We start from the raw sequence: 27,227 nt of genomic DNA on the forward strand, positions 1-27,227 counted from the left end.
CACCTCTGTGAAGGGGAGGCCACTGCACACTGAGCTGGGTGCTGAGAGAGGAGCTTGGCTGGAGTGTGCCTTCACCAGGGTCCTGCCTGGGGCATGGGAAGGGGGAACCAGACCTCGGGCAGAGCAAAGCTGGCTCAGGAGGCTGCTCCTTGCTGTGTGCCAGAGCTGCTGCTTTATCTCAGGCATGTTGCTGAGCACAGCACAGCCAGAAGCATCTCCTGATTTCTGCTTCCTTGGCAGGTAGGAGCCTGAGATGAGACCTTGGGCCCTTGGTTTTGGGTGGCACGGAGGATGCAGAGCACTAAGCTTTTGAAAAGATGGGAGCTCTCTTGCCCCAGTTTGCTCCACTGAAGTGAAGGCTGGAGCCCCCATTTCATGGGAGGTCTGACAGCTTGGGGCTGCTCTAAAGAAAATTATTTCCAACCCTTTATGTGAAGAAGAAAACTCCAGACACTTGCACCATCCTGCAGCCTGAAAATGGTACGTGCATCAGGGATGCCTCGTACCAAAGGTCTCTTTGGAGGGTCAGGAGGTGTTTCAGCGTTGAGCTCACATTTAGGTGTTTAGCTGACATTTCTAGACCATCCTTCAGCCCTGAACAGGAGCTTGCTGGCTGCATGGTGCCAGTGGCCACCATGAGGGGCTCGCAGTGGGCAGCAGGACCAGCAGGAGAAGGAGCAGCCAGGACAGAGCAGCAGTGGGGAAACGTCACGCCTTGCCGAGCAGCGGAATTGCAAAGACAAAAAAAGCTCAGTCTTTAAAATTAGCAACACCTGAACAGCCCTTCTGCCATCTCCCACATCATCGCCAGAGACATCTCCCTGTTGCGCTAGCTTTACCTCAGGGGACAGATGCCCCTGGAAGCCCTGCTGCCTTTGCTGCCGCTCTCGTACCTCTCACCACCCCCGGGCCTTGTCATGTGGGGCTCGGTGGCTTTGGGTATCAAAGGGGCTGGAGCCCCAAAAGCCCTGACAGCCTCCCCACCCACACAAGTGCCTGTGGGGCTCTGCTTTCATTAGCAAGACATGGGTTTCTAGTTCTCCTGCTCACAGAGAAAAGCCTTGCAAAGGTAAAATGAGTGTAGCCTGGAGGCTCAGGAGCCCTAGATGAATTAAGACAAGTCCCCAAATTTTGTCCTTTCCCCCCTCCCCCTTTTTTTTTGTTTTGTTTTGTGTTTCTGTGCTTTGTTTGTTGTTGTTGTTGTTGTTGTTGTTGTTGTTTTAATCTCACCATCTTCATGCCAGTTTTGGCTTTCCACAGGCCTGGCTCCTGCCTTGAGGTGCCTGTGGGTAGCACTGTGCTCCCTGGGTCCCCCAGAAACCTGCTGGTGGCCTGAGAGGACTTTGCAGTCTCCTCCTGCAGCAAAGATGCTTTCCCCATCCCAATCCCTGCATGTGGCAGGGGTCCTGGGCAGGCTGTGGCTCCTCACTCTCCATCCAGCTCACACTGGGGGATCCACCCCATTTCCACATGTTTTGAGCCTCAACTCCTCTCTGGGACATCTCCCAGTGAGCTAGTCCCCCTCCCCTTGCCTCTTCCCCAGGGCAGCTGTGCCGCATGGCTCTGTGCAAGCGCAATGGGAGGACAGATCTGAGGAGACAGGAGGAAAACAGACTCCCTGAAATGTGATGGAGGCGACTGCCTGGTTCTGTCAGCCATCGCCCCCCCCGCACCCAGCTTGTCTCCTGCTGTTTTCCTCTCTCTCTGGATACAAGATGTCACAAGGATTAGGCCCAAATCTCTCCTGGGTGCTGCAGCTTGCCCCCTACTCATCTCCTGAGGTCACCTCAAAGGCTCGCTCTGTCCCCTCCAAACCCAGTGTCAGACACAAAAAAGGGAACTGCAGTGGAAATTGCACCCTCAAAACATCAGGTGTGGGCAGACATGGAGCTCCATTGTCACCCTTCATGAGCAAAACCATTTTAAATGTCCTGCCCTGATGACCAGCATCGCTACTGGAAGAGGGATGCACTGGATGCAGGGCTGTGCCAGGACAGAGGGAGATGCTCAGGCAGAGCCCTAAAGCCTCCAAGGTTTCCTGCTGTTCCAAGGTGGAAGTGGAAAGTGTATCCAGATGCAAGCTTGTGAAAGGCGGTGCCCAGGCAGGCCCACCCAAGCCATGCTGGCATGGTGACCATGAGGTGTGCAAGAGCACGTGCAGAGAGCACAAGGACTTGTGACAGTGAGTGGCCCCATGTCCCAGGAAGATCACCATTGTTTTGGGGTCTTTGATGTCAAATGCTGTTATGGCCTCAATAGCAACAGATGAAAATCTTGTGGGGTCTCCTGGTGCACCTCATTCCCTTCCTGAAATGACTCAGTGGGACCATACTTGCCCATGATTCCCTAGACCCAGCCCTGCTGCCCTGAATCCATGTGTCTAGGCACTCCAGATGGACAGAGTTTTCCTGTTGCCCCTTTCCCCATGCATCCATCTGCCCTGGCATGTTGCTGCTGCCACCATCAGGGTGACCACCTTCCTCTCTGCCATCCCTGGAGAGAGCCTGAGCTGTCCTGATGTGCAGTAGTGGGGCTGCCTTGCCACTGGGCTTTTAATGAGGAGTTGGAGCTGAGGCTGCCCAAGGCAGGGTCTCCAGGTCCATGGCAGCACTTGGCCAGCATGGAGAGTGAGAGGATCTAGAATCAGTGCTGCAGCTAAATGTGCTCCAAGACAGGCAGCAAGGGAGGAAGGGCTGTGGCATCTTTATTCCCTCTTGACCCATTTAAAGCAAGCACCGGTAACTAAGGGCGCTGGCAGAAGGATAAAAATACCTGCCACATGTTCCCTAGGAGGCCAGGGACAGAAATAGGGGTGCCACCACCTTTTCAGAGAGTGTTTGGGGTCACCCAGAACTTTGCAATCCCACAGGTGGAGGCCCCCAGTGTCTCACAGCAACATGACCACATCGGGGTCTCCTCTGCTCAGAGCTTCCTGCCACACACAGTCCCAGGAGCCAGCTCCTTTGTACCTGCCCTTTCCTTCCTTGGGGTTGCAGCAATCAGAAAATCTCTCACCCGAAGCAGTGGCTCTTCCTCACTGCCAACAAAAGGAGTAAAGCATCACACCAAGATATGTTGCCTGAAAACCTCAACCACGTGGGTCACCAAAATGTCTGAGTCACTGCACTGCTCGCCCTGTTGGGGTCACATCCCTGCATGGGCTGCAGTGGCCAAAGGGACAGATCCTGGAGCCCTGCTCGCCTCCCTGGCCTGAGCTGCTCCAGGCACCATGTTGCCATCTCACTGGAAAACACACCCAAATTTCTGGTTTGACAGCAGGGACCTGATGCTGCCTTCTCAGCCCCTCCATGCTGGCATACCTGAGAGCTTTTGCACTTGGAGAGGGCTCAGCACACTGATGTTTTGCCAGCAAGATGCTGGAGACCAGCAGCCGTGCCTGGTACCTGCTAGTTTATTTGCTCTTCTTCAGGTCACACAGCTGGCTGCTGCTTCATTCAGCCTTGGAAAACATTTTTTACAAGCAGCCACAAGATTGAATTAACCTGTTTCTTAGCCAACCAATAGGACTTAAACCAAACAAACAGACTACAGCAGATACCCCAGCCACTTGAGTGCAGCTAGAAGTTCATGGTGGAGGAAGAACTCGTGCAGGGGGATGCTGTGGCCTTCAGACAGACTGCCCAAGCTCATGGATGGCAGCAGGTCTCCTCACATGCGGCAGTGCAAAGAGGTGTCATGGGGAGACATCAGCCACTTTCTCTTCCTGGTGGGTGCAGAGCCCACTGGCCAGGTATGAGAGTGAGGGCTGGCGTGGGGGCTGGCCATGGTTGCCGAGCCCCCTGTGTTCACGAAGGCAGCATTCAGCCCTTGTGGGATTTGTTAATAATTTGTCCACAAAAAACTGGAGGTTTGGGGCAAAGGGGCAAGTTACAAGCTCAGGGTCTCCCCCACTTTCCCGTTGTCACAAGTTCCCTGCCAGGAATGGAGAAGGTTTGTAAAGCAGAGAGCAAACAAGTCTCCCCCTGCCTATGGCTTTCATGGACCTATCTACCTCCAAATTCTGTGTGAACATTATCAAGAGGCTGAATGTGGATGCAGAGGTTTACAGGCGCTGGCTGGTTGCACAGTGTGCTGAGCAGGCACCACCAGGAACCCAAACGTTGCCGTCCCTGAAGGACTCGCTCGCTTAATATATCCACCCAGATGTATAAGCAGACTTAAGCAATTTATAAGCAATGCCTTAATGGTAGTGAGGGTGTAAGTCAGTCTCCTGGAGTGTCAGAGTTATTGGGAGAAACAGTATATGCTGAAATAGGCAGTCCTGCTTACTAAATCTGTAATTCCTGCTCTGGCTATATTTTCATCTTTCTAATAATAAGCGCAAATATGGTAAGGATGAATCACAGGTTGCAGGCTTCAGGGTCTTTTTTCCCTCCTTTCTCTGCATATCCACCATGTGGGGTAGAGGGGCTGGCAGAAAAAAGGAACTCAGACGTGGGGGAGATCCTGTCCCAAACAAGTCTAAACCCATCCCCTCGCACCTCTGCGTGCTGTCAATCCCGGCCGACAGCCAGCGGTCCCTCCTGTTCCAATTGCCTCCACCATTTCACCCCACCAGCATAACACTCCTGCCTGGGGATGTTTCCTTCCCAGGACACTCCGGGACAGTTCTCACATCAGCAGACCTGCCCCATCCCTGTCTGCTTTCCAGTACTTGTACATCCCCACATCTGGAGTTGCCTGCTGGGATTTTTGCTTGCTTTGTTGCAAGGACCTTTAGCAAATGTTAATGATTTCCATTCGCTGGAGAGCTCTTCGGCTGATCTGCCAGAACACATTTCACACGCTTCTCCTAGGATGATGCCCTTTGCTTTTCCCAGCGCTGGAGCTGAAGCGGAGCCCGGCACGCCGGCGGCAGGCGCAGGGAGCAGCTCGACGGCTGCATGCGGCTCCGGGGGCGGCGGAGCCAGGGGTTAAGCGCTGCCCAAGTGAACATTTGCTGCCCTGTGGCTCCAGGGGCAGAGGATGGGAGAGGTGGGAGGACTGGGAAGTGCAGATCCAAAGGAGCTGTAGGGTGACAGCAGGGGTCTGTGCTGGACTTGGCGGATGCCCTCAGCGGGTAGAGGAGGGTGAGTCGGAGTGTCGCTTGAAGGAGGACAGTTTGCAACACTTCCCCTTCCATGGTGCACAAAATTTAGGCATGAGGATTTCAGCTGTGGATGGCACTGGATTTGGGCAAGGGATGAGCTAAAGATAAGTTGCTCTTAACGCTTCCCAAGCCAGTGGTCATGCCCCCAGATTCTCTCTACTGGAGCCCACCCATCCTGATCTTTACACACTCCCAGCACAGCCTTTAGCCATCTCCTGCATTGCCACTGCCACCCTCTGGGCCTGGAGCAGGGATACGGGATGTGCCCCAGCAGGTCCCTGTGGCTGAAGGATCAGAGAGGCCTGGCCATGCTGTCAGAGGCAGCAAATAGAAGGGTCACACAGAAAGTGATCCCCAGGGACAAGGGGGGTCTCACCTGAGCATGGGGTCAGTGCCCAAAGTTGGTTGTAGCAGATATGCGCTCTCACAGGGAGGCGGTGTTTAGGGGACCCTTTTGCTGCTGCCTCCCATGGCCATTGGGTATTGAAGCTGGGATGGGGCTTGGGTGAGCAGGGAACCCCCTAGGGGGCTGGGTCAGCAGGGCTCCCAGGGAACTGGCCTGGCACACAATCCCCTCACCTGGAAAGGGGGTCCAGTGGTGCCCTGGCACAATGTGCCCATGCACATGGGCATCCCCCTGCACCATCTGCACCTGCTGCATCCCCTTGATCCCCTGCACCCTTCATCTCTCCCCACATCCCCTTCCATCTCCTGCATGCCTGCATCCATTACATCCCCCTGCATGCCCTGTCTGCCACCTCCTACCATATCCCTCACATTCCCCTTCATCCCCCTGGATCCCCTGATCCCCTGCATCCTTTCATCCCCCACATCCCACCACAGCCTCTATATTCCCCCAACATCCTCCGCATTCCCACATTCCCCCACCCCAGATGTTTGTGTGGCTCCACGTTACAAAGAGCTTGCAATTATCCCCCAACCGCAGTTAACAGGGATGTTCAGGGTTTACCCTCCACTGGCAGGACTTCCCCCAAATATCTCTGTTGGGAAATGCCACAGAGGAATCCAGATTCAGCCCTGCCACTGGCTCTCCCCAGCCAGTACCAGCAGAGAGCAGCTAGTCATGACTATCATCTCTGTGGTTAGAGCTGATAAAATACATCTTAAATGACTCACCGGGGAAATTTTTTTATTTTTTTTTAAATAACTCACGGTGTCACTAGAGGGCATGAAGTTTGCTTCACTGAGTTTGTTTCCCCGTTTCCTTGCAAAGATAAATAATTGAGGAGCTGAATAGCAAACCAGAAACCCGGAGAGACTGTTACCGGGAATACTCTCTGGGAAACGTGCCACTCCAGCAGTATTTATAGATTTCATTTTTATATTAGCGATGGAGGGTGGGAGGAGCAGAGCAAGAGGGAATTTGGCAGGAGGGAGTTGAGGGGAGCAGACCTGGAGGGCTGGGACTGTGGGGGGAGGGCCTGTGGGGGGCTTGGGTGGGGAGTGACAGGTTTCTCCTTCCCCACCATCCCAATTCGCTGCTCCAGCCCTTTCTGCTCCCTCACAACAGGATCAAAACGAGGGCAATGGTGACCCTGAGGTGCCAGAAAGGGTGACTGGCCATGGCCACCCATCCTTTGCCCCTGCTCCAGGGAAAGGGACTGGGCCCCTGCTGCAAGGGCTGTGGTCCTTGGTGGACACCCCTGGGAGTGCTCACCACGCCTCACCCCTGGGGATGCTCACCGAGAAGGCAAACCTTAGCTAGGGAAAACAGCATTAAAAACAAAACAAAACCAAACAAAACACACACAAAAAAATGCCCCACAAAACAAACCTATTCAAGTACTTGAATTTACCCAATACCCAAATTTACCAGTGCTGCATTTAAATTACCTATTTTAAATTACCCTGATTCCACGAAGGAACTAACAGCTTTATAAACTCTTTCCAAAAATTATTATCAAAGAATCACAGGATTTTTAAGGAGGAAAAAGCAGCAGCTCTTTTGCATGTCACCTCCACCATAAACCTCTATTTAAATTGCCACCCTGAGCTCAGTCTCGGCCACAGCTTTTGGCTGCAGGTGCCTGATTCCCAGAGTTTGGCTGCTCCGCAAAGCGCAGGCACTTCTCAAATCAGGAAGCAGCATCTGGGTAGGGGACCCAGTCAGACTGCAACCCCTGCAGGGAAGGAAACGAGAAAGACATCTGCATCATTGAAACCTTTCAGGATGGGGGTGGGAAAGGATGGGGGAATCTCCTGAAAAATCCCACCTGCTCTTCCCTGCCTGCAGCCCTCCTTCCCAACACGCCTGCTGTGGCTGTCACCCAAGCCCCCGCGCTGGCCCATCGATCCGGGCTCAGAATAGCTCCTGCCAGCAGCCGGCGAGCTGCGGCTGCCCGACACTGGAGCTGCCGACACTGGATGAAGGACATGGGGCCTCACTCCCATAGCACCCCGCTGCTGGTGACCCCCCCTTCCTCCTGCACCCCCCCCAGCTGCACCCCAGGCTCCCAGCAGAGCCCCACGCTGGGAAATGTGAGAGGAAAAAGGGGAATAAGGTAAAGCAGGTGGAAGAGGGAAGGAGGCAATGGGGGCTTGTAGCAGGCTGGGCTGTTCCATGTGCTCTGGCTTCATCCATGGCCACCCTGCTGCCCAGCTGACCCCTTTTGGGGGTCTTCCACATGTCATGTCCACTTCCACAGACCTTTGGGAATGGTATGGTGGGGCAGCCAAGCTCCGAGCAGGAGGGGAGCTCTGCATCTCTCAGAGGTGCCCCCAGCAGTGAGAGGTCAGTCCCTGCCATGGCAGCACCTTTGAAAGGAGCACAGAGGCTCTCCCTGTGCAACCTGCCTGTTGCCACTGATCACTTAAGGTGTCAGACGTGGTTTGTGTCACTTGGCAGGGACATCCCCACCATTGCTAGCTACAACAGGGATGAAGAGTAGGTTTAAAACAATCTGACTTGCTGTGGGAGGGGGAAAAAGTCACCCTCCAAAAGCCCAGGGGACATACAGGTTTGCCTTATGCCTGCCTTGGGGCCTCCTCTTGGAGCATCCCTGGAGCAGATTTAGGCTGTTGCCATGGCATGGGGCTGAGCATCCTCCTCCCTGAGGCAGAGCATCCTTCCTGCCCAACATGTCCCCGTCCCTTTGTCCCTGGGCTGTGACAGGTGTGAAGGCCTGGGCATACAGATCATTTGGGACAGCTGCCGGGGGCAGCAGGGGGGTTTCCCTCACACTCCCCACACCAACCCCCCGAGCCCTGAGTGCTCTCACAGCCCAACAGGTGGCTCTGGAGGCAGGTGACACTATCCTGGAGCTTGGGGAAGGAGTGGAGTGATGGGTTTGAAGGGGTTCGGCTGCCTGTGGGGTTTCTCCAGGGTTGAGAAGCTGAGGGCATCACAGTCCCAGCCTGACCTCATTGGTCCCTGATGTTGGGTTTTGGGTGCTCCCCGGCAAACCCCAGGGTTGGTGGCCCTGCTCCATGATGCAGCGGAAAGCCTGGGGTTGTCCCTTCACCTCCCAAAACCAAGGCAGCTCTTTCAGCCAGGGGAACTGCTGCCCTCTCCCTGCAGCCCCTCGGTGTGGTTTTTTGATGTCTCCTCCCTCCCCACCCCTTAATCCCCTGGGAAACAACTCACTGAGCACAGCCAGCAAAGCGGGAAGCAGTGGAGGTGGCCCCAGGGGAGAGCATTGGCCCACGAAGGCAGCGAGGAAACCACCTCTGTGCTGGGCACCCGGGTGGGCACTGTGCCCCCTCCCACCGCTCCCTAAAACACCTGGAGATGGAGGCGGGCATGAAGAAGGCAGCTAGTGCCACATCTCAGCATCTTCCTGGCGTGGACCAAAGCGATCCTGACACTTAAGCAAAGGAAACGGAGCTTGATCGAAGCCAAGTGGTGGTTCTTTTTTTTTCTTCTTTTTAATCTTTCCTTAAGTGCGAACACCATCTGGCTCCCCCAACATCGTCAGCGCTTCCAGTCCCCAGGCAGCTTCGCTCTTCCTAATTACTGTCATTAGGCAGTGGGTAGTGATTAGGGAGGGATGCTGATGAGCTGCATCAGGAAGGCTGTGGTGCCCCAACAGCCTTGTGCAGGGGACCGGGCGACCGCTTCTCCCCAGCCAGGGGCCTTTTCCAGCTGGGAAGCTTGGTGGGTAGCCAGGTAATGTCTTTTCTGTAGAGGTTGGCAGGGGAGGGAGATGCAGGCTGACAGGTTCGAGTTCTGGGGCATTCCTGAGGAGGTCTGGCTCTGCTGGGGATGGGCTGCTCCAGGGAGTGGGGTGATGGTAGAGGTGCTCAGTGCTGCTGAGGTTCAGGGAAGGAAAAATAGCCCACTGCATCCCACTCTGCCTCTAATTGTCCTGCCACTCCAGGTCTGTTCTATCCACAGGTGTACAAGCACACCAATGACCACTTCTCCTGAGCAGCTCAGATGCAGTGTTGATGGGCTCCGTGGCTGGACTCACAAGCAGCCATTTCTCCTGGGCAGCCCTGAGGCCACAGTGATGGGCTGTATGGCCTGATGGAGTCAGGCCCAGCTGTCACCCTTCTGTCTGGCCAAAACAGGGCTGGCCAGCAGCCTCTCCTTGCTGCATTTGGGCATTCCTCCTCCTATGCAGCTCCCCTGCAGCCATGCAAGCTGGCATGCGGTGTCAGTGCCACCTCGTGGCTGGCACCCCGGGCTTGCTGGCCTCTTATCATCACCCATGGCCTCCCGCGAGTGTCCCCTGGGGACTGCCTGGCCACCAACGTGTCCCACTGCCATGGGTGATGGGGTGGCTACACAGCTCTGGTCTTTTTGCAGCAAGTGAGGTGGGATCAGAGGCTGCGCCCAGAGATGAGTTGTCCCTCTTGGAGACTGGCCATCGGAGTATTGCTTGGTACATGTGATAAAGTGGTGCCTGCCTTACTCTGCCTGCCCTGCCCTCTGTCAAGGTCCAGCACCACAGAAAGCCCATGAAGGGACAAGCTGGATTTGGGGGGGTCCTTTGGGCTAGAGTAGCTGGACCCCTGGGGTGAGCTATCAGAAAACTGGTGTGTGGATCAGCGATGGGAGAAGAGAGGAGAAAGTGAGGGAGAAGGGTCCAAGCAAGGAGGCTGGAGGAGGAAAGTCAAGCACTTTGGAGGCTGAGGAGCCTGTGGGATTGAGGAGGGTTTGTCAGATGTGAATGCTGGCTGCAGGGCAAGACCCTCAGCCAGGGTACTCCCTGTGCGACCCTGCTCTGTTGGCCAGGGATGAAAACCACTCCCCAACACTAGGGACACCAAGTCTGTCATCTTTTCTCACTGGCATCACTGGTGGGACTTGAAGGCGCTCAAACACCTCCGTGACCTCCCTCATAGCGGGGTCAGTGGGGTTGAAATGGCTAGGGAAATGCCTGAGAAGGTTCTGCAGCAAGGAGGGTTTTAGTCCCAGGTCCTTCCTCTTGCCCCGGGGTTTCCTCAGGCTTTCCCCTGGCTCTCTCCAAAACCCCACACCCCAGTGGCCAGCTGAAGTCTGGTCTCACCAGCATTTCTTGGAAGTTGTGCAGGCAGTGAGGCAGACACTGGGCTGGGGAGGAAGTACAGCTCCTGCCTCGCAGGGGGAACTGAGAAACTGCTGTGGAAAGTCAAAGAGGGGCAACACCCCCCAGAAAAACCACTTGCCCTGCTCCCCATCCTGTCAGCCAGCTGTTGAGGAGGCCGTGGGAGCTATGGATGTGGCCAGGCTTGGCTGGTCCCATGCCAAGCAGGCAGCTGTGCTACAGGGGCCGTGCCTGGTGAAGCCAGAGCAGAGGGAGCCTCTCAAACTCAAGGTCCTGCTGTATCCCCAGGACCACCGTGGTGAAGACCCCTGACACCAGGGGAATAGGAACCCCATTCAGACCCCTGAGCCTGAACTGGCAACAGGTTCGATTTATTGTTTCATTTTTACAACTGTATTTTTTTTGTCTCTCTGCTCTCCGTGCAGAGAAGACAGACAACAGAGAAACATGCACAATGGGGTTTCAAACCTGTCCCAGGCTAGGCAGGAGTGGGGCACTGCCCCACCATGCTGGCAGACAGGCAGGCAGGATGTGGGGAAGAGACCCTGCATGCCATAACAGAGAGGGGATCTGAGGGGCACTCACAGGCTGAGGAATCCAATGTGGATCGAAATACCACTTTTGAGAACTGCGGGTGCCAGCGGTGTCCTGTGGAGGAGACGCTTGGCTGAAGCTCTAGCAGAAATGAGAGCAGAAGCCCTTACCTGAGCAGAAAGAGGGGCTTTTTCAACAGGACTCATTAGGCAGTTTCTTTTGCAAATGCCATGCCAGTCACGGAGGGCAGTGTATTTGCAGGGCTGAGCTGCAGTGATCTCTTGAGTGAGAAGAGGGAGAAGAGCCCAACAGTCCTTCTTCCTTTCCATCTCACCTCCACCTCCCACGAAGCATGTTACTCTACCTCCCATGAGCACCAAAATGTCCTGCCTTCAGCTCACTTGTCCACTCCAGATGCACAAAGGATGCTCAAAGTCACTTCACAGGGCCAAGTGCGGAGCATGAGGGTGAGAAGATGCTGGATTCAAGCCCCAGGGATGCCCCTCCTGATATGGGCAGCATGGCTGCTGAAGATAACGGGGAGCCCAGCGCTGGAGCCTCCACAGCTCCTGCCAGTGAGTCACAGATGCCCAGAGCCCCAGGGGACAGTTGCTGGGTACATGGACCAACCCCTTCACCATCCTCATCTCTGAGACTAAGACAGGGACCCATCCCATCCTGGGTCAGACAGAGCCTCAGGCTCACCTCTGCCAGGGTGTTTAGGTCTGGAGTAGGAGTTGTGAAGAATTTGGGCTTTGGCACCTGCAGCAGCTCCTGTGATTCCCCTTATGGGACGGATGCCTAAAGCTTGGCTCCAGATCCACGTCAGGGGTGAAGAGGGAGAGCCACCCTTTAACAGCAGCATCTGGTCGTGCAGCTGCAGCGAGCACTCAGGCTTGGGCAGGGGGCCACCGCCCTGTCATCAGAGGGACCAGCTGGGGACTCTGCCACAAGCTGTGGCCCTCAATGGCCACCACTGCTCGCTCCCTGAAGCCTCCTGGGCAAGGAGGCCACCTTGTCAAAGAAAAAGCTTACCCAGGCTGCTACCAAGATGGGACTTCACGCAAATAACCACCCACCCTGGGCACTTCTAATTGCCTAACTGGCCCCTCTGATACCAGCAATGTTTCTTGTCCAAGACATTGGGCACGTTCTCTTCAGCTAGGGGGATCACCTGCTGTAATTATTTGGGAACAGCAATCCTGCACTAATGAGTCGGGTTCCAAAGCAGAGCCCTTCCTGCTCAGTAAAGCCACTTGCGGGTGGGTGAACAAGACCATCTCCGGTGAGATGCCTTGGACGGGCACTGCCCCTGGCCAGCTCTGGTGCACAGGCAAAGCCTTGAAGACACTCACATAAATTAAGTCATCCCGCCTACGCTCGCATCACTCCCTGCCTGGTTCTGTGCGGCGTGGAAACATCCATCACCGGGAGCCCTGTCATCCCAAGTGACAAGCAGTGTTTCTGCAGCCACTGTGAGCTGAAGTGATGGTTGTCTGGGGCTGTAATAACAAGCTCATGGAGCTCCTCTAGACCAGCAGTCTCTGTTGCCTGCCCCTGGTCCTCCCTGACTCCAGTAATGGTAGGTCAGAGCAGACAGATTATTTTTCCCTCTTCCCTCCCTTTCTCCCTGCTTGAGAAGACAGACTCATCTGCCATCCCCAGGGTACCTGATGGCAGAAGGGGCTCCCACGAGTGTCTGTGGAGGCCTGCCACCATGTGAGAGTGCCCAGAGGGAGGAGAGACCTGGATATTATGGAGTGCAGAAGACGGGGGAGGAAAGACTGTGAATGGAGCAGATGCCGGATGCGCCTTGCTCTGTATGGCCCCAAGCCTCCTTTTATTGAGGTCAGTAGCAAAAATTGAGCTAATGGCTGCAATGTGGGACTTGATCATAATGTCACCTCCTGCTTCCCTCTCCATCTTCCTTTTCCCCTCCTCCTTCTGCTATTCCAAACCCATGTCCCCAGGAATTGCCTGTCCAGCAGCAAACCCAGCCTGGCCTGATGACAGCCTTGCAAACATCACGGTGGACCCCACCAGCTCCATCCTCACCAGCTGCAATTCCTCTGCCTCCTCTGGACAGTACAACTGCAACAGCTGTCAGCTACTCATTGTAACTTGGCGTGATCTGCTTTGGCTTCCTCCAGCGCTTGCAGGCGTAACTTTGGACTCGGTGAAAACAGGAAAGTGGAAAAGGGCAGTCATCCTAGAAGGCTGATCTTTCTCAAGGCAAAACCCAGTCCTCAGCCAGCTCATGTCCATGCAAGGCTTTGATGGTCCCAGCGGTGGGCTCCGGGCATCCACAGGGAGAAGCTGGAGCGCTCCAGCCCTGTTCCCCTCACCCTCAGGCTCTCTCCTCGATGGCACAGTTCTGGGTGGTTTTGGTGGTGACCAGGGCCGTGGCCCCCAGCTCAGTGGCAGGCAGTGGGAAGCCGTGGTTGCACTCCTCATGCCGGGGGTACAGGGTGGTGGGCAGGACAATGTCACCGTCAGCATCACCCTGACAGCACGGCCTCCGCTTTGCTCCAGCTTTCCTGGGCGGCCCTGGTGTCTTCTGGCCTCCGTTGATATTTGGGCATGGGGCTGAGGCCAAGGCAGCATCTCCCTCCAGTGCAGCAGGGTCCTTGCAACCCAGGCAGGGCAGGGGGACAGCAGCATCCACATTTGCTAGGAAAGGGCAAGAAAATGGGATTACAGGGCTCACAAGGTGGGACCAAAGCAGTCCTGTCCCTGGAGACACAGAGAGGAGAGGGGAGTGGAGCAAGGGGAGCCTGCAAGGTGGCTACCACACCTCCTCTGCTGCAGAGCTCATCCTGCTTACTGCTGATGGACTGTGCCCCCCCCAAAACCAAACCAAACCAAAACAAAACAAAACAAAACAAATAGGGAAAAGCAGAAACTCACACTTGCACTCGGAGCCTCTCGGTAAACCCTGCCGGCAGCAGAGCAGCCCGGCCCTCAGTGGCCTGCCCTCCCTGGCCGCCTCCCAGTTAAAAATAGACTTGTTTACACGCTTTGAACACAGGCGCCGGCCCCAGGCCTCCCGTGACTCCCCGTGCACCCGGTGCCGCAGCGATGGGCTTGGGGGACAGGGAGGAGGGCGTGAGACAGGGGAGTAGCCAAGGGGTGCCTTTTGACACTGTCCATCGCAGACAGACCTGTCGTGCTGCTGGATTTCTCCCACCTCTGTCCTTTTCGGTGCTTTTCCCAAGCGTGTGCGTCACGGGCTGTCGCAGGGGCACTCGGTTTACCGAGTGGAAAAGCCCCAGGTAATGTCCCCCTGGTCTGAGTCACCTGGCTGGCATCGCCAGCAGCGTGTGGGTAAGCCAGGGCACAAGGACTGGCTGCCCCTGGCCCCGCTGGCCCCTGAGGGTGCCCACCCAGGTGGTGGGGCAGTAGCAGGTGGCACCTTACAGAGGGACCCAGGGAGCCATGCCCCCTGCCTGGGCATGAGGAGGGGTGAAGCCAGGTGAGACCCCTTCTGAGCAGTGTGGCCAGGGTTGAGTCAGTGCTGGGGTGGGGCTCCCCAGGGGATGAAACAGCCGCCCAGTCCTTGGCTGATGCCCCAACAAGATAGGCCATCATGGGGCCATCGTTTCCTTCTGGAAATACCCTGCCAGGAAACCCTCAGCCCTGTCCCTCAGCCCCCTAACCCCATTTTTTATGCCTTTGGGGACAATTCCATGTGGTGTTCCAGGATCCCGCAAATAGGGCTGCCCCAACACCGTCAGTGTCTTTGGGGTTCATGTTGGAGGGTGCCAGGCATCCCAAACAGCAATGCCAGGCTGGGCAGACAACACAGGAACGCCATTTGCAATGCCATGGGGTGAGGCTTCCTCTGGAGCCATCCCCAGATGTCCACCACTGTCCCCACAGCCCCAGCTCCATCCAGAGCCCCCTGGCTACAGACAGAGCGAGACAGGCAACTTAACTGGTGCTCTGTATGTGTCCCCCATGGAGGGGGGACAATGCCAGCAGGTGCTTTGAGCAAGAGAAGGCATGTGGAGACCTGGCAAAGGGAGGGATGGTTCTGTGGGGTCACGATGGAAGCCAGGTGCAGGTGTGGGTTCCCAGGGGACACAGGACACTGTCACTCAGCTGCCCCAAAATGCTCTGGGGCACCCGTGGAACCCATGTTGAGGTGGAGAAGCCAGTCCCGCCAAGGACATGCCTTAGGGGAGCTGCTGGCAAGAGATCCCATCTGGCCTGGAAGCCTTGGGATGCTGTGACAAGGAGAGCAAGAGGTCCCCTACCTTTGGCCTCCTCATCTGCCGCCTTCCTCTTCCTCCGCTGTTTGCCCACCTTGCAGGCCAGGAAGCCCCAAAGGACAGCTACAGCCAGGATGACACCCACCACTGCGAGGATCCCGAAGATCAGGACGGTGCTGGGCAGGTCCACTGAGGGGGGGGTTGGTGCCAGGGTAGAGGTGGGCACAGCGCTGGAGGGCTCTGCTGTGGGGTGAAATGCCGGCAGTGTCAGGAGGGGGAGAGCTGTGGCAAGGGAAGGAGGGTAGCAGGATCACCCATCTGGCCTGCCAGCCAGCCTCATGGTGGTGGCGGCAGGGAAGGAGAGCAGCTCTTCACTGCTTCCCACCCACCACAACAAACTGACCCCGCCCTGGCAGAGCCCCCATCTCACTCGCTGCCACTCCTGGCCTGTGGGAGATGAGAGTGTCCTGCTCTTCCCATGGTCACTGCTCGGGCAGGCTGTGATCCAGCCCATGCTGGGCTGGATCAGCCTGGACTCGATGGACTTGATGATCTTAAAGGTCTTTTCCAACCCAAGTGATTCCATGATATATGGTATATATACACATATATAAGACCTGGGAAGTGTGGGAAAACTTTGCAACCACAGCTTGGAAATGGATTTAGTGTCAGTAAATTAGTTCTCTAAGATGTCACATTACACCCCTCTTCTCTCCGCACTCTGTTCCCCTCACAGTAACGGGCTGCCTTCTTCCTCTCTCCTCCTCCTCCAGCTGAAGGCAGCACTCCATGTTCTATCGCCACTTCCACCACCATCTGCAGAAGAAGGTGCTCTCCACCTACCCACTCCCGGGCTGCCCCCAGTTCCCTTGGCCCACCATCACCCACCCCTAGGGTGCTCAGTCCCTGGCCGCCCTCATCCCTCTTACTTGTGCTTTTCTTGAACAAGTCGGAGCACTTGACGCAGGACTTGGTCAGCAGGTCAAAGCACTGGGGGGAGAGGCAGGAGGGAGGAGCAGCAGCTTTTCCTGAGGAGGACATGGTGGGGTGGGACTGAGAGCCCAGCTCCTGCGTGTCGCAGCGGCGAAGGGGCCGCCCGGGTGTGAAATGGCAGCGCCCGGGGCCCTGGCAGAGGGAGTTACAGTCTGTCACGCTGCGTCGTGTCCCTCGGGGTTCACAATCGCTGCACTTGCCCTGGGGCGGATCTTCACCAGGGCTGGGGGGGGGAGGGAGGAGAGCAAGAGCCCAAGCCCTGCCCCTGCCTGCTCATGCAATGCGCCCTCAAACTACCCCTCTCCTCCAAAACGTGCTTCCGAAATCCCCATGGAGGCACCGTCCCTGGATGTGTTCAGGGAGAGGCTGGATGTGGTGGTGCTTAGTGCCTTGATCTAGTCAGTGTGGTGGTATTAGGTGATAGGCTGGAGTTGGTGATCTCACAAGTCTTTTCCAGCCTTGGTGATTCTGTGAACTCCTTGGTGCTCACCCCTCTCCAGCCCAGCCGGACATCACCCCCAGCCTGGGCATGTCCCCCCAGCCCAGATTCTCCCTTGCCAGCCAGGAAAAGGCCCCCTTAGCATCCTCCAGTGCCTACAGGAGGCTTTCCTGTGCCCAGGGCTGAAGATCTGGCATGGATGCAAAATGCAGGAAAGATGGGGGGAGGAGGGTGAAGGAGTACAGGGCACCGAGGTGTCCCCTTTTAAAAGCTCCCACTGCCCCCAGGACATGGCCTGTTAGGAACTGCTGCACAGGCAGACCAGTGCTGTGTGTTCTCTGTCCCTACTAACTGTGGTGCCCTCCATCACTGTGGTCTCTCCATCCTTTCCATCCCAGACCTAAACCTGTGGCAAGGACCCACCCAACCCCTTCACACCACGTCTCATTGTCCGAAGTTCAGATCTGGCTCTGCTCAGTAATTGCCCAGGGCATGGGCAAAGCAGGTCACAGCAACCAAGTCTGGTCCCCATACCCTTGGAAGGGACAAAATAAACCCTTAATGGTCTTAAGTTTTCCTGATCATGAGCAGGAGAAATGTCCTGCCACTGGTACCCACACATCAAAGCCTGCTGCTTGAGATCTGAACTGGTTAAGTCATGGACTTCAGTGCTGTAGGTGGCTCTTTTCTGTCATTACCAAACAAACACCAAGCTCCCTTTTTCTTCACCCTGTAGCAAAGAAAGGGACCAGCCACAGTTTCTGGCTAGCTCTCAGCTGCAGGAAGCAGTGCAGGACACCTGCCCTGGCCAGGTGAGCCCTAATGCAGCTTTACTGCTAGAGTCCCATCCTTGCAGCAGCTAAGACCTCTGTGCTCTTTCTAGGGAGGTCTCTGCCACTCATTGTCCTGGGCCGAGACTGGGAGGGGAGGAGGAGAAAAGCCGAAGGACTCTCTGGCTCAAGGTGACTGAGTACCCAATATCCCCACTGGGCAACCATGCTCCTCTGAGACAGGCCAGAGGGCTTGGTCCGTGGATGTGCCTGCCCTACTCCAATGGCTTTTGGACAAGCTAAGCCGACAGCCTGAAGGCCTGGGTGGGATGCAGACACCACCTCCTGTACTGGGTTGCAGCCCAAACACGGCTCTCCAGCACCCCATGTCCCACAGGGCAGGAGCTGCCCTATGTCAGGGCCCTCCCAGCCCCCGGCTGTTTCTCCCTCCCAGCCGGCAGCATCCCCAGAGAGTGGCTTGCACCAGGGCAGCACTGAAGCAGCCCCAGCACCATCTCAGCCCTCCCTGTCGGGCACTGTGGGGCTCTGGGCAAGTGAAAGTCCCAACCAAAACCAGTCGCTGCCCGCTGGTTCCACGCCTGCCGTGATTTCACTTCCCTCTCCAGCTGGTGTGCCCAGCCGCTTGCCCCTCGCCCCTCACACACATGCCTGCTTGCCAAGCAGCACCGTGCCTGGCTGTGCTGTGCTGTGCCAGGGTGCTGTGAGCTTCCCCAAGGAGCTGCCAGAGCCCAATCACCATTCCTGCGCCTGTGACTCAGTTATTCCCCCTCTGTCTTAGTCAAAGTACAACTCCTCAAGTGAGAAAGGGCATGCTGATGACTTCCTTCTCTCGGCAGGGCCCCAAGCTCCAAAGCCACAAGTGGCACAGCGAGATCGGCCCCCTCTGCCTGGATGCTTGCACTTGCCCCTGTGCAGGTGCCTGCCAGGGGAGGACACCTCTCCAAATCCCACCTCACCCGGCCTCTCATGTGCCCCAGGTGAGGAGGGTGTCTGTGTGCAAGCACAGGAGCAGGAAGGGTATGTGTCCTGTGGTGGGTGGCACCAGGAGCACCTCGCAGGGGGGTCAGGAAGCCACAGCAGGGAGGGCTGAGGAATCAGGAGAAAAGCTCAGGCCACATCTAAGCTCCACAGCAGAGAGCCTCAGGGAGGAGAGAGCACCTGGAGCACTCGCTGTTCCTGGCAGGCAGCACGCAGAAGCGTAAGGGAAGGGAATGTGGAGCAACAAACGTGTTACCTTGTGGGTTGGTGGGGCTGCAGCTGTGCAGGGAGGCAGAGGATCCTCACAAAACAGCCAGTGCTCTGTCAGGACACCTGCCTCTGAAACAGCTCCCTCCTCCAAAGGCTTTTCTGTTCCTCTTGCCCTGGGGTGCTTCCACCTGCTGATCTCCTTTTCCCAAAGGAGATCCATCATCTGCTCATCGATCATCCCCCTCTTGGCCTCCCCCCCTGAAATCCCCCTACTGTACTTTTCCCACATCAGTTCTCTCGGTGACCCCCAGCCCCTATTCCTGTGGGTCCTGCTGCACCACTGTCACCCTGCCTCTCTCCCTTCCCTTTCTGTTTGGCTTCATTCAGGGAAGGGAAAATGGGTCTGGCATCTGCTGTAGCACACTTACAGGTTATCTCTGTGACCCTTCCAGCCAAACATATGCACCACGGAAAGCCCAGACCAAGGTACCTACAAGTTGTTTTTGACACAGAGGGTGAGGGTTTACAGAAGGTGAGGGTTTACAGAGGGTTTAAAACAGAGTTCAGGAGCTGATGGCTTCTAATTCTGTACCTGGTGTGAAAACCTGAAGCTGCGAATACACGTCAGGGAGCGTGGGGACACCAGCTGTGATGTCCTGAAAATACAGTGCTCCCAGGTCCTGTTATGTGGAAGGATGTTGCAGGCTCATTGCTTACCCTATTCCCTCCCTTTTTTCAAGTCTTCTCTATCTCCCTCTACAGTTCTCCCATGCTCCTTTTTCAGCCTGTCTGCTTCCTCCTGAGCCAAGAAAACAATGTTTGGAGTCATATACTGTAACACTCATGGAGAAAATCACCTCTGACTTCCCCAGCAGCATTTGCACATGTGCCTGCTCACCAGTGTGGCCCAGGCTGCCCGGCTGGCTCCGGGCATCGGGCCATCCTCCTCTTCATCTCCTTCATCTTTGCCTCCTCTGCCTTTCCTAATGGCTGTTGATTGGATTTGGAGCAGCAAAAGTTAAAGCCTGGTGAGTAGTTTGAACTGTTTGCATATCAGAGCTGAATACGCTTGATAATAGCACAAATGCATAATTAAAGAGCAGAAAAAATGACTCACTGGATAAGGAAATGCGCTTTTCTTATCTCCTCTGCAGAGAAACGAAAGCCCCAGGAGCCCAGGACTCCAACTAACTAAGTGCTTTTATTAAACAAATAAAGCAGCAAAGATATCAAACGAGCTATTTAAAAATTATGTCTTAATCCTGGAGTCGGAGAGCTCGATTTCCAGTGCTGTTTGCTCCAGCTGTGCCCTGGGAGGGCTGGCTTCAGCTGAGGTCTGCTGCTGGGATCCCTGCGGAGAGCCCGGCGAGGGACAGGGCAGCACTGGTGATTCTGGGAGCGGGGAGGGAGGGCTGGATGGCAGCGTCCTCTGCGTGCTCGTGCACACATGAGCAACCTGACTCGTGTGAGCGGGTTCCTCTGGTGTCAGGGGTGGGTGAAGTGACTCACGCACGCGTTTGCAGAACCGCCTGTAGCAGAAAATATCCACCGAAAGTTCACCTTGTGCTCGTGTGTACCGGAAACCTGAAGGCTCGTCGATCAGAGAAGCCACGAAGTGTTTATCAAGCAGACACAGTTACCTTGGGACAAACCTCTGAGAGGATGCACCCAACGCCCTGGGAAAGCCTCAGCACAACCTGACATCTGCCCTGCATCCAGATGGTGCCACTGGAGGGCTTTGGTTGGAGCCAACCCCCGAAGCACATTCAGCACCTCAACCCTGTGTCACTCCCCAGCCCCTCTGCACCAGCTGGTGGGAAAAATTCCATCCTGAAGGGTCCCACTATGGCTGTCTGGAGCCAATTGCTTAGAGCTCCAGCACAAACCGCCTCCTGGGGATCCACCAGGATGCCTCAGAATGGCCCAGACTCCTGTTTTCTATGCCTTCTCAAAGCCACCTGTGCTCAGGGACAAAATTTAGGAAGATTTTAGGAATCAGGTCAGAAAATAAAGGCTTCAGGAGATGCACCAACACCCTAAACCCAGTCCCCTCCATAGGTGCTCTGCTTCATACCAAGGACTTTTGTGGCACTGCTCAACAACTTGCATGGGAAGTTTGGTGTGGGGCAGTGCCCTGGCAGCACCAGCTCTACTGAATATTATTTGTCTTCTCCCCTTCTTGTTTAAAAGCCACTGGAGCTGTGAGGTTAAAGAAAAGGCTAACCACAAGGTTAAGGAAAAATGAGCAGGTGTCCTTGGCTTCATCTGCAAGGGGACTTGGACCCCTCCAGAGGTGATGCTGAGCATTCAGATTTGGCTTCTAGAGTGGACTGCCGTTTGAAGACCTCTCCAGGTTTGCAGAGGGAGGATGGTGGGTCAACACTTCCTGGGCTCAAGCTCCTTCTGCCTATTCCCCCTCCCTGTCCCAGAGAGCCATAGAGAGACACAGCAGCACTGAGGCCATGGGGGACCTCCTTCTTCCCCAATCCTGCCCGGGGGGGAGCTGAGCCGTTGGCCTCCCCTGCCAGGAGCAGGCAGTGGAGGGGAGTGAGGGGTGTTTCCAGCTGGTGTGCTGGCTGCTCTCCCTGCTCTGTAGAGTGCAGTGGGACTCTCTTAATGAGGTTTTGCTCCCCAGATGCTGCCCGGGCTTGCACAAGCACCTCCATGTCATGAGTGACACACCATTAGCTGAGCCCAGCTCTTCTGCCTGGACACCTCTGCAAGCAAATCCCCCTGTCCACTCTGCCTGCAGCAGAGAAGCTGCCCCCATCCCCACTCTAAGGATGGGTGGGAGCATGTGCTGACCCCCTTGGGTGGGTGGGGGGAGGACAAGTGGGTCCCCCAGCTTTGTCTATGGCTGGTTAGGGAGCATTCACGTGCCCTGGCAGGGCTGGGCAGGATCTCCAAGTCTGAAACAGAAACAGATTGCTGAGGGTGATGCAGCCCTGCGCTACAAATGTCCAAGCAGGCGGGTTCAGCCAGTTCAGTACATGTACACCAGGGCAGAAACCTCCCTGGCACTTGCTGCGCTCTTGGGGCACCGTAGACAACTCCAGAGACAAAAATCGGAGCCTGCTGAAGGCACGGGGCCATGTCCTTTGGAGTCCCCACACTTTGCATCTTGCTCCAGAAGCAAGGGAGAGGAAACTAGTGGGTCAGCCTGGAAGTCAAAACCAAACTAAGCAGCCCTGACTGCAATTTTGCATAGCACTTTGTTACGATGGGCTGCTCACAGCAGAGCTGCAGCTCCGGCTCACGCGTGGACATGGTTTGGTGAATACATCTGAACAAGAAGGCAGCCTGGGAAAATGGAAGGGTGCTTGCAAGCAATTCCAACACAGAAGAAATTATGTTTGTCCTGATTGTCCTCCTTTGTTGAAATTTAGTTGGTTAGTCTGCGATCCAACCACCCTTCTTCTCCGTATATAATAACACCCCATGGCTGCAGCCAGACTCAGCACAGCGGCTCCACAGCCACACTCCTCAGCACTGGCCACAGGAGCCATCCTAATGGAGATGTTAAAACCAGCAGCATGCCTGGATAACTGAAAGCACAGCTCAAATGGGGAACAGAACACACCAGAAAACCCCCTCAAAACTCCTGTGGCACCTGCAGGTCGCAGGAGTCTAAGCAGGGGCAGGGGTATAAGAGCCTGTGTGATTTCCATTTCTAACCACTACTCCAGAAACAGGACCCTGAGCTGGCTTCTGTGGCTGCCCTGCAGCCTCCCACCACCCCAGACCCAGGCAATGGTGGTAGGTGTGAGACCAGCTTCCCTCACCCCCACCACCGAGGAACTCCAGCTTCTGTCAGCACCGGATGATGTGCCCCACGAGCAGCTGAGCCGAGGCAGTACAAGGATTTCGACCATAGGCTGCTTGGCCAGTGGGATGCCAAACCCAAGCTGGTTTCAGCCCCGCAGCGTGGAGAGGGACTGCAGTGCTGCAGGAGGAACGAGCGGCACGTGTTTGGACATGAGCGCAGCCCCGATCCAGGATGAGAAGCAAGGAAATGCGTTTCCACTGAGCCGAGGCCGGCCGGCTGCCTCTGGCAGTGAGCTCGTCACCGCTGCCGGCTGCGGGGCTTGGGCTGACAGCCCCCCCCCCCCCTTCCCTCCTCCACACCAACAGGGGTTCACTGTTCTGTGGTGGCATCACCGTGTTTGCCAGCACTGCTACACCATTCTCTGGTTTCTCGTGGATATTTTGGTGCCTGCCCAGTGTGAAAAGGCTGGCTTAAATGCAGAATAAAACTATGATTTTCAACCGCCACTGTAAAGGATGGGATGTAGGAGAGCGCTGACAGGAGGATTTGATCTGTGCCCCATCTTTCCTGGCCAGCACATGGGTGCAACATCTCATTCATCCTGCCAAAGTACAGAGAAAGCAACAGGGAGTGATGCGTTGGGTGGGGAAGGTGAGGAAGGGAAGGGTGAGGGGCTGCTATGGATGCAGAGCCGGGGGAAGTGGAGGGGGACTGCAAGCAGCCCTGTGCCGTGCTCACCCTCCCAGCCTCCAAGGGACCTGTGGGCAACATCCATCAACTGACTGCCTTTCAAAGGGAGGGTCCTCCCCGCAGATCAGAGGTTCCCCTATAACAGCCCCACCAACTTCTGAGCCTTTGGGACCTCAGGGACTCTGGCTGGAAGAAGGATGAGTTGCACCAGCACGGCCTGCCACAAGAAGGGAGATGCTGAGGCAGTGACTGGTACTGCTGAGGCAGATGGACACAATCTCCCCTCCAAGATCCCTTTCCCCACTTCTTGATCTTAGTGCGAGCACCTGTAGGGGTGGTCCTGCTCTCTGCCACAGTCCACCAGGGAGGCTACCCGTTCACCCCCAGGGCACATCTCCTGGCCAGCACAGCTTCCTGGCTCACGCTTGCCCTCCACACTGCACCCACAGTGCCGCAGAGGGCTGGACCACCAGAGGATGCAGGCAGGCTTCTGAGGGACTATGTGGGAATGTAGCATCTCCCATCATCCCACCTAAAAGACACACATTAGAATCTGAGGGCAGATACAGCTTTATACCCCCTAATAATCTTGTCTCTAAGCTAGATAACTAGGACTGTGTATGCCTGGTGATAATCACAGACACCATGCCTGCAAGCTCTCCCCCGGACCATTCATTTGGCTTGATGATGCTTTAAAGAGACATCTAATGAGGATAATCTGATTCAAATCCCCTCTGCTTTTGGGCAGCAGAGCAATTGTCCCCCCTCAAACTCCTTCCTCCTCCGTGACTGTCTTTATTTCCCCTTCTCGTATGAATCACTGGGGTTTTCTTTGCTTTTTGTGTTACTGTTTTGATTCTTTGATATGACCACTGCAATCAAGATTGACTCCCTTTAGAACCTAATTAGCATGAAATCAGACTTGCTTTTTACTCATAGTTTCATGGTAATAGGATGCTGGCCTCTGCTTCAGCTCTCACTTCGGGTGCAGGGAACATTGCAGCCTGCTTTAAAAATTCCCTTTTTACCTGATTCAATCAGAACCACTTACGGGAGATCCGCACACATTTCAATCTTGGCAAGAAAGTCAAGCTTTGGGAAGGGGGGAAGGTCTCAATCACACTCAGCTTTCAGTGCAGAGCAGATGGCGAACATACTGACTATATAATTTATAGGACACCATCACTACATATTAGTCCCATGCAGTGGCTGAGCTCAGCCACGGCTCATGCACACGCAGAGGGGACTCGTGCAAGTGATGCTCCACGTGCAACCTGGGCAAGAGGGAAGAGACAGGTTCTGGAGTAAGCACATGCTTCACGTTTCATCTCCTTCATAACACAGAGCAGAGGATGCAGTGGAGCAGCCCTCACCTCAGAAGGGTTTTCTCTTCCCTGCGGGCTGGGCAAACACTTCCCAGCCCACAAACTTGTGTTCAAACTAGGTCAGTATTATGCAACATCTGAGCACAAGCAACTTCCCTACCACTTCTCGGGAGCAGCTCATGCAGCAGCACAATGGATGCCAGGGCAGCCCAAGGCCAGGAATTGGGGCTTGTCTGCACTTCTTCAGAGCCACCAGCACAGCCTGGCATGCAGCTCACTGGGGGGTCATGCACCCAGAGAGGGACGTGCACCATAACCACAGCTCTATTTCCACAGTGCCTGAGCCTCCCTGCCCCAGCCTTTCACCCAGACACACACGGGAATGCCCAGTAGGTGCAAAGGACCTGTAGGTGAGGAGAATTGCTCAGGGTGGCCAACTCAGGTTGTAACAAGGAAGCAACAGGATGGAAAAGATCAAAAGGGGAGAGCAGGCAGCAAAAACACTCCCTGCAGAGCAAAGTGAAGGCAGCTCCAGCCCCGTCTCTAAGGCAGCAGAACTTTTAGCCCTCTGCATGGTTAAAAAGGAGACCTGGAGACAAGTGTGCAAGACCAAGCCTTTGCAAGTCCCCAGCGTTCATGTACACAGCAACACTGCGCTATCCAAGGACTTCCCAACTCCATGCGTTTGATCCTCTGCTGCTGAGTGTAACAGCACAAGGCACTGAGTCACCTCTCAGTGCCACAGGGGAATAAGGATTAATTAGTTGATGCTGGCACATTGCTTTGAAGAGAGGTGCTCCACTGCAGCACGAGCCACAGGTTGTTACGTACTGGGCTGAGTCAAAAGCAGCCCTGGCTTCAGATCTGTCATCTCTGGAAGAGCAAGAAAAGGAAACAGAGCAGTGAAGGGGAAAAAAAAAAAATGAACGTTCACACTGGAGCAATGCCAACACTGCTGACAAATGTAGGAAAGAGGCCAGCACAGAGGTTCAGGAGAGCTTTGAGCTGACCAGTGCAGACAGCGACTGTGCCTCAGGGCCTGCCGACCCTCGGCAAACACCCGAGGTGTTTCACCAACCCAAGGGCTGCCACAACAGAGCCAGCAGGACAGGAGCAAGGCAGGTCCAGCCTGTGGCACGGCACTGTCACCCTGTCACTGCAGGGTGGCCACACAGTGGGGCCAAAGAGCTTCCATGAGAAGGCAGGAAAGGAAAATATTCCATGCTGCCAGAAAACACGGGAAAGCCTCCTCAGCGTGTTTAATGCTAGTTGGGCTTTTTAGGTCTTTACTGAAGAGCCCCGGCCTCGCCCCTGCCTGCCTGCTGTCCTAGAGCACAGGTGCTTCATCTTGCCCTGGCATAGCTTGTTGTAGCACTCAGAGGGTGGCAGGGTCCAAAGAACAGAGCAGCCTCTGTGCACTGAGGCCAGGTTACCCAAGGGGAGGCAGCTTCTCTCTCTGTTTTTGTCCTCGCCCCACCTCGGTGCTCCTTCCCGTGAAGCGCAGAGCCCCCAGGGCTCTCGCACCCAGCCCGCAGCCGCACCTGGGCCACCGAGGAGGCAGCCTGCGTGTATGTAAAACACAGAGCTCTCTTTCACACACCGCTGACTTCCCTCAGCGAAGGAGGCGTAAGGCCGGGGAGGTGGGCACGGCACCTTTCCTGGCTCCTCACAGAACGCCCTGCCACACGGCGAGCTCGAGCGACACGAGGGACGTGAGCGCCAGGGCACGTGTCAGCTCCGGCAGAAGGAGCCCGTAGCAAGGGAAGCACGGCCCAGCACAGGCCAGGAGCCCAGACAACTCAAGGAGTCTGAGCGAGTCACATCATTCCTAAGTCCCCTGTGCCCAGCCTCTCTCACACTCTGGGTTTTCACAGCCAAGATGGCCCCTCCGAGAGCCCACCCAGGGGGGGGATGCCATCCTGCCCAGCATCGCTGCGCCCCATGAATATTTAACAGTCAGGAAGAGATCCAGAGACTTTGATTTGTCCCACCGGCCAATTCAAGGATAACTGCACTGTGTGGGGAATTTCAGCATTTCAGAGGGCGGGTTTGTTTCAGTTCACAAGAAAACCCAACCAGGCCGCATCGCCTTACGAGGATGGCAGCCCAGTTGCAGGCAGCCTCCCTGCAGCAGAGGCAGGTGGGTGAGCAGCAGCACAAAACACGGCCCGTCTCAGGCAGGTCCCACCAAACCCTCCTCTCCCAGAACTTAGGTAAAAATCAAACTCTGCTAATTAGGAAAAAATTGTTTCTTCTGAATGTTTCCACCCAATTCCGGGTTTGTGACCCCGAAGCAATGTCAATTCGCTCTCATCACACCCAGCCAGAGGAGGTAGCTCCTGCTGCAGAGGCAGAGCAAGCAAGGCACAGAGAATTTTAATGCACGTGCCCAGGGTCATGCAAGAAATCAACCACAGAGAAGAAACGAGCCCAGCGTTCCTGCCTCCCAGCCCTGGGCTGTGCCAGCTATTGCTTTCTCTTGCATATAAATCACTTTTCCCCACCAGTGAAGGACAGCTGGTCACTGAATAGAAAGTGGCAGTTGTTCAGCAGCCCACAGCAACACTGCACACCAGCTTAGGGTGGGAAGTGGAGAACACTCACCATGCAGAGACTGCCAGGGGATCTGCGCCAGCTGAATGGAGACAGCTCCGTTGGAATATGGCCAGAGCAAATCCCAGTGCTCCTGCA

The 27,227-nt window shown here is 55.7% G+C and overlaps 1 protein-coding gene across 1 annotated transcript; it reads right to left on the minus strand.

The window, feature by feature from the left end:
• Positions 1-10,954: 10,954 nt before the first annotated feature.
• Positions 10,955-27,227, minus strand: TNFRSF13C (TNF receptor superfamily member 13C). Its single transcript, XM_051637286.1, has 4 exons — positions 27,141-27,227; positions 16,274-16,469; positions 15,390-15,587; positions 10,955-13,803 (listed from the first exon to the last, which is right to left on the minus strand). Exons 1-4 carry the CDS (start codon positions 27,141-27,143, stop codon positions 13,481-13,483), a joined length of 720 nt encoding a protein of 239 aa, XP_051493246.1. The 5' UTR covers positions 27,144-27,227; the 3' UTR covers positions 10,955-13,480.

This window comes from Apus apus, chromosome 1 (assembly GCF_020740795.1).
Source record: "Apus apus isolate bApuApu2 chromosome 1, bApuApu2.pri.cur, whole genome shotgun sequence".
In the NCBI taxonomy this organism is placed as follows: Eukaryota; Metazoa; Chordata; class Aves; order Apodiformes; family Apodidae; genus Apus; species Apus apus.